Below are 12,294 nucleotides of genomic sequence, written 5' to 3' on the forward strand. Positions count from 1 at the left end.
CCTCTCCAGGAGCACCGTGTGGGCTGCAAACAGGGCCCACAGAAAGGAGCAGTGGAGGTGACGGGAAGATTTCTAGAACCAGGGGTGCCTGCATGACTGCCGGTGTACCTGGGGAGGTACACCGGGGAGGTGTACCTCAGAGAAGTCCAGTGTGGGCAGGGCAGGCAAGTTTAGGGGAGCAGGGTTGGCGGTGGGGGGTTGCATTTTGTGCTGGAAAGAGATCAGAGGAAGCAAGGTTTGGACATACTGCTGCAGCCCTGCTCAGTGTTGAAATGTTTGGTGGTAGGTTCCAAAGTGGGACGGTGGGATCAGGGTCTCTCGCCAGACATTCAAATGGAGGCTGTTAACTCAGGAGGACCGCGAAGGGCAGGGTGGATAAGGCGAAAACAACTTCACCGAGGCACCGAAATAGATTCTGTGAGTGATCCCTGCAAAGAGGTAGAGAGGGGTGTAGGAAATGGGAGGGCTAGGAGAAGAAGACAGGACCAGGGCAGATGGCACGATGACAGCAGCTGAGCCATAGATACGAGGAAGGTGCTCGGGGGGCTGGAGGTGGCACAGAGGAACAAAAAAGAAGGATAACCCTTCCTCCCCTTCCCCCATTAGAATGGGAAGAGGCAGAGATGTACTAATTTACTGCACATCTTTCAGGTCAGGCACAAGATGCTCAATAAATATTAAGCAACTAATTTAATTCAATTATATTAATTTTAACCCTAATATTAACTATAAGCCCATTTCACAGGTGAGGAAATTGAGACTTAGGCTAGGTAATTTGCCAGAGCCCTCTGCTGTATGTGGTGGAGTAGGGATTTAGCCCAGACTCTTTGGCTCCTAAGCCCATAACATTCCCAGTAATAAACTTTGATGAAGCCCCCAGGGCAGAACAGGTAGGAACTGCCCCCCCCCCCACATCCCCCACAGTGGTAGAGAAAACAGGCTGAGATGCCTGAATGTAGCTTCTGCTCCTTTGGCCACCAAGCTTCACTGAAGAGGGAGGGAGAATCCTGATGGGTTTCATGGGCTTATGGGTGAAGATGTGGGAAGGAAGGCCAGGTAGAGAAGGACCATGGCTCTCCATGTGTCGTGTCTAGACAGTCACACTGCCCTGATGCTTCAACCTCATGAGAGGTGGATGATAACAGAAACCCAGCACAGCCTTGCTTCCTCCTACATCTGTGCTTAGTCTGCCATGGTACTAGTAGAGAAAGCCCTGGGTGGTCTAACTCTGCCCTTTGCTTCATTTCCACTCTGGATGACTGGCAGAAGATTGAGGGACCCTTCAAGCATGTGGCTGAGCACAGCAGGAAGCGCAGAAGCAGGGGAGATGAGGGCATTTTGATACCTTGACTCTGTCTCTTCTCCTATCCAGGGAAAAGCTGTCATGAACAGAGCCACCAAGCGATGTCAGGAGATGAAGAAAGACACTTCGGGCATCTATGAGCCTGTGCTCCAGACCTGCACCACACAAGCGTGGACGATACAGTATACTGTGCAAAACTGTGGGTCAAACTAGCTTCCAGTGATCCTCAGAGAGCCTGGATTTGGGATACCAGTTCTTGCCACTGGAATGGCTTCTATTCCTAATGCTGCTCAAATAGGGAGAGGGTGAGAATAGGAAAGTATGTGTGTATGTTTACTGTGACTTCGGCCTGCAACACACAAGCTCGGGGGGATGAAGTGGTGTATGCATGTGTCAGGATGTCCAGGCTGCAGACAGGTGAGGAAACTCCCCCAGCTTCCCTTGGAAAGTCATGATATATATCAAATGCCATTATTGGAAACTCCTTGAAATAAGCACCATCATCTGGCTGCTATGTGGGGACAGAACTAGGAGGGTGGCAGTCTATCATTGACTTCTGCCAACACTGTTTAGTCTTCATGCCTGACAACTACTGTTGCCATCTGCCCCACACATCCTCCCCCAGCCCATCTGCTCAGAGACTTCCCAGACAGCCTGGGGGCTGCTCCATGGGAGAGGCTGGGTCATCATCGGGCTGACAGCATGACGATGATTCAGGTGGCACCAGTTCTCTGAAGGTGTGTTGCCCCTGCTGCTCCCCTTTTCTGAACTGTCCTGAGAGATGCAGCAAATAGACAAGTCATCTTTAAAAATTCCTCTGTCATCACTCCAGAGCAGTTTTATTTGGATTACCCAATCTCTCCCATACCAAAGAGATTCCAGAGGCTGAGAGGGTAGGAGAGAACGTGTCTCCACTAATCCCAACTCTGCACAGTGCATAGAGAATGGTAGAAAAGTCCAAGTCCATCTGAGTCTTTAAGTAGCTTCTAACACTTAATAGACTTGATTACCTCTTCCCTTCTATTCTCCCTGAAAATTACGGAGAAATTGAGGCTTGAAACAGAGGGGCATCACTTATTGGGACACAAAGAAAGACTTGTAGGCACAGACTTAAAACCAAAGGCACTTACTGCTGTCTGCTGGATAAATCCTTTCCCCTAGTTGGTAAATTGGGAAGATATGTCTAGGGATGCCAATTTTGGCAAGGTCCTGGTGGTTGGTGGGAGTGGGCATCATGATAGGAGAGGAGGTAGGATGTTATATGTGTATGTTGTTTTGTGGGTTCACCTTTCAAGGATGTGCAAACCGGTCCCTTCCTTAAGAGCGTCACCTTTTCCTTTTAGTTTTATGTCAGTGCTACTTGGGTATGATTCTGGGAATAATTAGGCTTCCTTTAGGCATTAGGCAGACAAGACACTGATAATTTAGTACAGAATTAAATCAGCTGATTTTTTTTAAAGTAAGCTTTTAGAAGTGCATAAGTCATAAGTGTACAGCTTGATAAAACTTTCACAGTGACTGAATCCATATCCAAGAGCTAAAACATTAATGTAGGTAGGATCTTATGAAAAAATTAAGGAACAGGATAAATGTTAAGCAAATGTATACCTTGTAGTTTCTTCATAGCAAATTGAAGGGAAAATGCATTTCATAGCAAAGGTTTTTTTTTTAAAGCTTGTACCCATTAGAAAGATGGGTAAAAAATGGGTAATATCCTTAAACATACAAAAAGATGTTTAATCTCACTCAGAGAAATGCAAATTAAAGTGGTACTGAGATAATTTTTCACTTAAATAGGTGAAAATTAAAGAGTATGATAGCACATTCTGTTAGCAAGGTTGTGGGAAATAGGTAGTCTCATGTTTTGGTGATAGGGATGCAAATTGGTACAACCATTTTGGAGGGATATTTGGCAGTATTTAAATATACTGTAGGGGCACCTGGGTGGCCCATTTGGCTAAGTGTCTGAGTCTTGATTTGGGCTCAGGTCATGATCTCAGGGTCCTCTCTCAACAGGGAATCTCCTTGAGATTCTCTTCCTCTCCTTCTGCCCCTGCCCCCCACTCATGCACATGTGTGTGTTCGCTCTCTCAAATAAATAAATAAATCCTAAAAAATACTATATGCGCACTTTCCTTTTTGTGCAACTCTACCTTGAGAAACTCACACCTCCAAAACATAAGAAAATACTTATGTGTAAATGAATTATTTGCAGTATTGAATTTAATTATAAAATGTTGGAAATGAACTATAATGTTCAAACATCAGCAAGTGGTTGAATATATCCATACAACAGAGTACTATGCAGCTATGGAAAAGAACTAGGAACATTTCTTTGAACTGATATGTAATGTGTTCCAGTGTGAAAAAAAAAAAAGAAAATCATATTTATAGTTTGTACTTTTTAGGTAAGAGATAAGGGGGAAATATACATGTATCTATTCATTTCTGCAAAATGAAACATAAGGATAAACCAGAAACTAATGAGATTGGTTACTTGTGGCTGGTATTGGTTGGAAATAGGATGGAAAGGATTGAGGATAGAAACAAGATAGAAGGGATGTGGGGAGAGTGACATTTCTCAAAATATATATTTTTCTGTAATTTAGACTTTTAGAATCATGTTATGTTTCATATGTTCAAAACATAAATACACAAACCCAACAAGGATAAAGGGAAACCCAAAATGGAGTGCAAACAAAAACCAAGTGAACCTATCTATGTTTCTGTGTTTAACACACTTATTCTGAGCACACTCAGCATCTAGCACGCAGATCTGGGTTTCTAAATATTTTCCAGTAAAAGGAATTAGGGCTCCTTGGAGAAATAGCTGATTTTAGGGTTGGGCCTTAGACATTTTCCTGTGCGAGAAAATAAGGAAATGCTCCAAGAGTGATGGGGACATGTCACAACCTGTAGCAGCCAGATCCAAGGGGTTCTCCCTGGCCAAAACTAGGACAATTTGAGCATTAAAATAAATAATGCTTTTATTATGTGGATTAAAAGCCATAGAATAAAATAAGAATCCGTGAGTTCATACCAATGAAGGAATGGATGGATAGATGGATGAATGAATGCATGGGGAGAAGGGAAAGCTCTTCCTTAATGTAGACTGCAGATTAAAAAATGTAGGAAGAAATCTGGAATTAGAGAGTTGACAACCCATAGTTAAAATTGTTTCAGGCAAGGATCTTAAATGGATGTTAAAATTAATGGGTGATGAGAAACAGAATACATACATAGTATCAAAGTAACACTTCAGAAGATATTTGTTAACTACAAAGGGAAAGCTGTAATTTCATGGTGGAGAAATCTGACAGACACCATCTTAACTGAGTGGTCAATGTTAATATTGCCAGTTACAGGACAAATGGATATCACATGATTTCTGATAAGATGCACCCAGAAAACACATCATTTCCAATGGTGTTCTTGCCCCCAACACAGGACCTGAATCTATAATTTTTAGGAAACAATTAAACCCAAATCAAGGAATATCCTTCAAAATAAATGGTCTGTCTGCTTCAAAATGTCAAAGTCATAAAAGACAAAGAAAGACTGAAGAACCTCCCCATACTAAAGGAGACAAAGAGTCTCGACAGCTAAATGTGATGTGTGGTCCTGGACGGGAATCTGGACCTGAGGGGAAATTAGTTTTCCTTTGTTATAAAGAACAGCAGTAGACAACTGATGAAATTTAAGTAAGGTTTGTTGATCAGATAATAGTACTGTATCAATGTTATTTTCCTGATTTTGATCACTGTATTCTGCTTGTGTAAGAATATAAGAGAATGTCCTTGATTTTACAAAATACTGTATGGATGGATTGGGGGAGGGGCATTATCTTTGAGATTATATCTATTATACTATATATAACCTTAGCAAAGAGACCTAGGCAAAAAGTGAACTTTATGACAAGTTAAGAAATGGGTATCGTTTATTTTCCTTCTTTCTCTAACAAGTCATGATGCCTAGATCAGGACTTGTCTTTTCCAAGCACCTTGTCAATCTCCTTCCATTTGTAAAAATTTTTTATTGTTATGTTAATCACCATACATTACATCCTTAGTTTTTGATGTAGTGTTCCATGATTCACTGTTTGCACATAACACCCAGTGCTCCACGCAGAATGTGCCCTCTTTAATACCCATCACCAGGCTAACCCATCCCCCCACCCTCCTCCCCTCTAGAACCCTCAGTTTGTTTTTCAGAGTCCATCGTCTCTCATGGTTCGTCTCCATTTTTAAAGGTTCGTCATTAGCTACTAAATGAGGCTGGTGGTTTCTGCTTCCAGTACATTTCCTAGCTGAGGCAAAATTGAAGAAAATGGGCTGTGCTGTCTATTTTTACAGGTGCTTTGTCTTGGGGCTAGTAGCAGCCCCCAAGTCCTAGTTAGTCTCCCCTCACCAAGCTCCCTATGTCCCCTTCCAGAGAGCTTGTTGGTAGGCCTTCCCACTGGGCCTACAGTACATCTCGATTAGTGTTCCACATGAGAATTCCTTCCCAGCGGTGCTTGGGAAAGTTCTACATTTTTTTGAATTTCAAGTTTCAAGAAAAATCGGTTGAAAATTAGGAAGACAAGAAAGAGTTCTATAATTCTCTTGCAAGAATTAAAGCTCTGTAAGTAACATAGAGGTGTTACTGGTTTGAAGGAACCCACTGACATCCAATGGAATGCAGGAACAGGAAACACTGAGACACAGAGTCCAAGGTTAAGGGTATATTTTCGGAAACCAGAACAGGAGTGTGCAGAAAAAAAGATGGCCACAGTCTAATCAGTCGGTCATGCATATAGCAATAGCCATGCTGTAAGTGTGTGTGTGTTGACCTATTTGCCTCTACTGGTGAGGAATTCTTGCAAATAAAAATACATATTAAGATTTTATGCATAGCGTACTTCATACAAATCTTATGAAATTCCAAGGAATAACAAGTTTGGGGAGCAAAATATGTTCTTAAATTGGCAATTTCAACATATGATTCTGACAAGCGCTGTTAACCCAGTTAACCTCTCATCAGGAGATCCAAATGTTACATTATTTGAATACTACAAATTTCATGGAATGGTGGCTGGTGTTTTCTAGGGTTTGAATATTTGCTATAGACTATCATTTTTGTAAATATTACTAAGCTTAATACCTCTAATTTACTAAACAACTTTTAGAAATCCATAATAGCAAGTAAAGAGTATATCTGATTTTAGAAATACTAAAGAATAACTTACGCTTTGGGGGAATTTATGAAAATTACTGAGAGTTCTGATTTTTCTCCTGAATCCCCAAGATAATGTCTTTTGGGAAATTGTTGGGATTACTACCCTAACATTACTAAGACCTACTGCGGGTGGTCTCTGTCAATTTATTGCTCTGGGTTCTCCACTAAAAATCAATCAAAGGGGCTTCTTTCAGGTTTTTTAAATAAAAATTATGTCCTATTATTTTTGCCAGTTTTTTTTAAAACCACTTAATTGAAATATGATTGACATGTAAAAAGCTGTACATATGTAATATATGAAACTCAGTGAGTTTGGGGATAAGTATACCCCCATGAAACCGTCATCACTATCATGGCCATAGACATATTCATTACTTCCCAAAGTTTCCTCTTGCCCTTTTATTATTATTGTTATTATCATAACTACTACCACTATTTGTGGTATGCATACTTACCATAAGATTAACCCTCTTAAAAAAATTTAAAGTACACACATAGTATTGTTAGCTATAGGCACTATGCTATATTGCCCCAGAACTTCTTCATCTTGAAAAACTAAAACTTTGTACCCTTTGACCACCATCTCCCCATTTCCCCCTCCCTGACCCCTGGCAACCACCATTCTACTCTCTGCTTCTATGAGTCTATTTTTAAGTTCCACATATAAGTGACTTCACATTTGTCTTTTTTATATCTGGCTTATTTCCCTTAGACTAATGTCCTCCAGGTCCATCCATGTTGTTGAAAATTTGCCAAATGTTTTTAAATGTCTTCCACAAAATCAGTTTCCTGGGAGTCTTTTTTTTTCTGCTTATGTCTGTGTGCACATGTGCTGTGGTTGGCTGCAAGATCTCAGCTCCTACCGGAGCACAGTGGTTTTCATGATTGCAACGATCTTCAACAGTTAGTTCCTAGTGACTTTTTAATCTTCAAGAACTTCTTTCCAGGGCAGGAGTTCTGCTGAAGATGGAGTTCACTGACATGGAGTGGAGTAACATGTACTTTCCATTTCCTCTGCTCGTGAGGGAAGGCAAAAATCTAGGATTACAGGTGCAATAAAAGGAATCCAAGTGTAGCTCAAAGCTCTAGCATTATAATCCATGGCACCCCTTTCCTCCAAAATCTGTCCTCCTAGCCCTATCATGGACTTCCTTCCCTCCCTGCTGGAATCTGTCCTAACAGATTGGTCCTGGGTGCAGCGCTGGTGACACAGATTTTGCAGCGCAGAAACTCTAGGCACCCATGCTCTGCTTTCTAAGTCTTGAGTCTTGCCCCTCTGATGAGGGCTTCCCTTCCCTAGTTAGAGCCAGACACTGGGTCTCAGGCTGGACTGCTATGCTGGGGATGGGCTGTCTGCCAAGCCTTGGTTTGCTTTTCTGGGCTGGAACGCTCCACTCCTGAACCGCCCAGCATGGCTTAGGAAACAGGGGACATGGACTAAGGGGACAGAAAAGCACTGGCTCAAGGGTAACAGGGGTGGTGACTGCAAAGGCAGTTTGGGTGATGGAAGATGCTGCAGGATAGGTGTGGCTGGGGCAGCTGTGTGGACACCAGCAGTGGTACCTGCATGCTTTAGGACAGGGGCAGCAGGGCCATAGATCCTGTGGGGTGGTGAAAGGAGTGGGGGTTGGCAGAGGACTATATTTGCCTCCAAGAGCTGCTACAGGGGGCCACAAGGTGCTGGGTAGCTCTCAGAGAACTCTGGCAATGGCAAGTAGTGGCCCAGTGTAAAAATGTTGATAGCTAAGCCTGGGAATTGGCCAGGCAGGGAGGCAGTGAGAGGGCCCTGAGAAAAGGCCTCTGTCTGTGGTTGCTGCAGTTCTTGCTCCCCTCCCTGCAAGAAGGCTTTGGCTTTCTCTCTGTGCCTGAGGTTTCCTTGCCTCTACCCATCCTCAGATGTTAAGACTTTTGCACCCAGGGTTAACTCAGCTCCAGTGGAGCAGGTGCTGGCTGCTACTGATCAATGGGATAATTTGATCTGTGCATCTTTTTGTTCAGTCAGGAGGGGACAGTAGTGGGTCTTTACTCATAAACACTTTTCCCTATAGATCTTTACTTATGGGTAAGCTGTTTTCCATGGAAGATTTTTCTTTAGGGTCCTGCCCTAGCCCTTAGGATCTTGAGAAGAGCTCTGTAAAGGGAGTAAAGTTCCTACCTATTGGACTCACTATTCTTCCTTGAACCTTTTGGGAGCAGGGAGACTTCCTAAGTCCCCCATGAGAAACACCCTTAAAAAGTGAAGGCATGTCTTTTACCTCATCCCTACCAGTGTGAACTCCTCATGGCCAAGTTCTCTTAGTGAAAGAAAAAGAGAGAGGGGGGGAGAGAGAGGTAACAGAGGTGGTGACTGCTATTCTAGGAAGAGGGGAGAGGATTTAGCTATTCTGGGCAACATCCAGGCAGAAGCAATTCCACTGATGTTGCCCAACACTGCTCTCCAAGTGAGAATAAAGGGCCAACTCAGCAGACCCCTGGCCATCTTGAAGTTTTCCAAACATCCTGTTTATGCACAGAGGGGTTTGGAAAAATAAAAGCAGTCAGGACTAGTTCCACTCAACAGGCAAGGAGAGGAGGTTCTTAAGGGAGCCAAAGTGCCTGCGGGAGGGTGCTGTGGTCGGGTTGAGCCTCTTTGGGCAAAGAGACCAGTTGGCTGGCCACTCCCTGAATGCAACATGGTAGAATAAACAGGCAACTGTTCTGAAATCCCACTTGCCCTGGCCCTAGGTGGGAGTGGTCTGGCAAATCCAGTAGTGGAGAGACTTCACTCCAGACATGCTTTGAATAAGTGCACCCAGTCGAGACTTTGCCAGTCTCTTGTCTGTCTCCACTCCATCCTTAGATCCTTTGGGCTCCAGACAAGATCAAAGGTTCCTGCTCTTCTTGGCCAAAAGCCTCAGAGAGAGAGAGAGAGAGAGAGAGAGAGAGAGATTTGTAGGAGTCTTTTCATTATGGGCTCCTGCTTACTGGAATTTGAAAATCTGGCTGCGAACACTTATTCCAGGCCAACTGTTGGCACCGATGTTATAACAAGGATCAACTTCTACCCCTACTCCCCGCCCCCTTTCAAGGCAAATATGGAAAAACTCCATTTGGCAGTTATTTTCCCTGAAATAGCAACAAGAAGAGAGACAAATATCCCAAATTTTTAAAAAAGAAAACTTTACAGTGAATCAGGCATTCCCTTACAATGTTATTTTAATAAGTAATACCTTTGATTCGGCCATCACACTCCTGGTATTGGTGATTGTTAAGTGGACCTCTAGACTGAGCGTGCAGGTCAGTGGTAAAGCCACAATTGGGAATTAAAAAGACAAACAAACAAAAAAGTGTATTAGAAGACACACAACCAGAGAGAGAGAGAGAGAGAGTTTAAGTACATCCATGAGTCAGAAAATAGAAAAGCCAAGGTAAATAAGCTCCCTGCAGGGGTGGCTCCGGGGACAGTGTTTGGCTTACCTTGAGACTGGGTGTTTCCTCTCTCCCATCATGAGGGCACCTTGTAATACAGTGCTCTTCTTTGGAGAGTGAGTGTCCTCACTGAAGAGACACCTTTGTTTCTTCTCTTTCAGATACACATTGTCTAACCTCCTACTGCAGGGGTCAGAACAAAGAGAGGAAGGTCTATTTGAATCCCTTTCTGTTGTTGCCTTTTGAGACTTGTATTCTCATGCATGACCTAGACATACCAAGGGTATGCAAATTTAGCAATGCCTTTTTTTAATTTTATGCTTTTCTCCATTTTTCCTGTCCTTCAGTCCTAACTTTCATTTCTATGTATCTGACACTTGACTGAATCAACTTGAATGGTGCTGAAAGGGAAGCAGGGGCACAGGAATCAGGTCCGGGCTAATAGGTGTGGGCAGCGTGTGTGGAGAAGGTTCTCAGTTCATGCCTCACGCTTAGTGTGGGATTTGAGGAGGTGAGTGAAGTGGACTCTTCCTGGTTGAGAAGCCTGAGACTATGCCAAGGACATGACTACAGGTGAATAGAGAACTGGGAGCAAAGGGAGCCAACAGTGAATTTGCCTGGATGAAATGAAAGAACAAGGAGATGAGAGCAAGCCCTGGGAGAGAGCTGAGGCTTCAGGGAGCACAGCGGCCAATAGAAATATCTTTCCTGCCATCTTCTCCCTAAGGAATCCACAGAGAAACAAATGAATAACTAGTACTTATGTTTTATTTTTCATTGTAAATGTTCCAAAGCACATAAAGACATAAATAATAAAAAAATAGCATGTGTCATCTTACCACTTTGAGGTGATAATTATAAATTCGTCTTTATTTCCTTTTCATCTTTTTCCTTTGAATCTATATGTCTGAACACGTTTATACATTTTATAAAACAAGGACCATACCTGATATACAGTTGTAGCTTGATTTTTTTAACTTAATATTCTATACAGAAATCTAGCATTTTTCATGGATTTAGAGAAGTCATCAGCTGAAAGGCAGAAGTTTCTAGCACAGGCTTTAGCATTTAACTGTAGAACAATAGTGTCAGTGAGTCTCTTTCAGGTTTAGGTTTTGTGTGGAGCAGAGGACTCCCTTAGCTTACCAGCCCAGTGCAGGGGACTGGTGCTCTAAGAAGGAAGAGGGCAGAGGGAGGAATATTGGAAGGAAGAGTTCTGTTCTCCCAGGTGCAGCGGGAGGGAACCTGCAAGGCTAGAACTGTTCTGTATTGCATAGGTCAGTGCTTCCCAACCTAGGGGCATGCTCATTGCAGTTATCACTTATTGAGCCTCTACTATGTGCAGGGCAATGGAGCTGTGCCAGTACTATCTGTCATCCTCCAAACAATCTGACAAAATAGGTGTTCTTACCCATACTTTCCATGAGAGGAAACTAAGGCTCTCAGAGGTTAATTTACCTGTCCACAGCCACACAACTGTCAACTGAGTGAATGTGGGCTCTGACTTGGGTTTCCAAGAGGGTAGAAGAATAGAAAATTATAGGCTTTGAAATACACAGAAAACATGTATTTGAATCACTTTTGTTAAAACAAAACGTTTTTTTTAGACTGTAAAAGTAATGCATATTTATTGAAGAAAACTTGCTATTAATCTCTCTCTTCTCCGGTACCTTGATTTGGAAAGTCTCTGTTATCTGATTTCCCCTACCAGGATTTTACATTAATTCATCCAACAAATACTTACTTTTCGTTACTGTTAAGAGGAGTGAAAAAAAATTGGTTAAGTTTTAGCCCCTGCCTTTAGGAAGTAATGCAATGGGACTAGGCAATCACATGTACCCTGACTTCGACATCTGTAATGATGATTACCATAGAGACCTGATGCAAGGGCTCAGGAAATCCAGCTGTGAAAGAGGATTAAACCTGCCTGGTGAGGGTCAGACGAGGCTTTGGAATGAAGGCGGTTATTCTCTCCCTGAGCCTTATTTCATCTGTTAAATTGGGCAAGAGTGACTTCTGGTCCTGGCATTCTGTAATTCTCATCTCCTTTTCCTATGTGGATTTGTCATCAAGGATAGCTCTTCTCCATACATAAAGATCTCTGGGTTCCCAGGGAGGCCTGATCTGGAGCCCTAAATGAGTGGCTGCCTTCAGAGGTCCCTTCTGGAGCGAGGCAAGTGCCTTCCTTGATCACAGTTCCTTATGCTTGTTTGGCTCAGCTACAGGTTCGGGTTCTATTTCCTTCCTACTTTTAGCTTCCTCCCTCTTTCAATGCCTTCTAGTCTTTTCGTGGCAGATTGTGATGTGCTCCACCCCTCTCTCTCCACCCTCAGATGTCCCGGAAGGATAGACCCAAAGTCAAGATTTGT

At 42.9% G+C, this 12,294-nt stretch overlaps 1 protein-coding gene across 1 annotated transcript in view; it reads left to right on the forward strand.

The window, feature by feature from the left end:
- Nucleotides 1-12,294, forward strand: part of GALNT8 (polypeptide N-acetylgalactosaminyltransferase 8) — a gene marked incomplete at its 5' end in the record, with an annotated part of 50,205 nt that overhangs the window by 16,105 nt on the left and 21,806 nt on the right. The window contains one exon of the mRNA XM_025851838.2: nucleotides 1,373-1,502. Within this exon, the coding sequence (XP_025707623.2) occupies nucleotides 1,373-1,502 (130 nt within the window). The remainder of the gene's footprint in view (nucleotides 1-1,372; nucleotides 1,503-12,294) is intronic.

Source organism: Callorhinus ursinus, unplaced genomic scaffold (assembly GCF_003265705.2).
Source record: "Callorhinus ursinus isolate GAN/ISIS: 27379988/994484 unplaced genomic scaffold, GSC_fseal_2.0 scaffold94, whole genome shotgun sequence".
Lineage (NCBI taxonomy): Eukaryota > Metazoa > Chordata > Mammalia > Carnivora > Otariidae > Callorhinus > Callorhinus ursinus.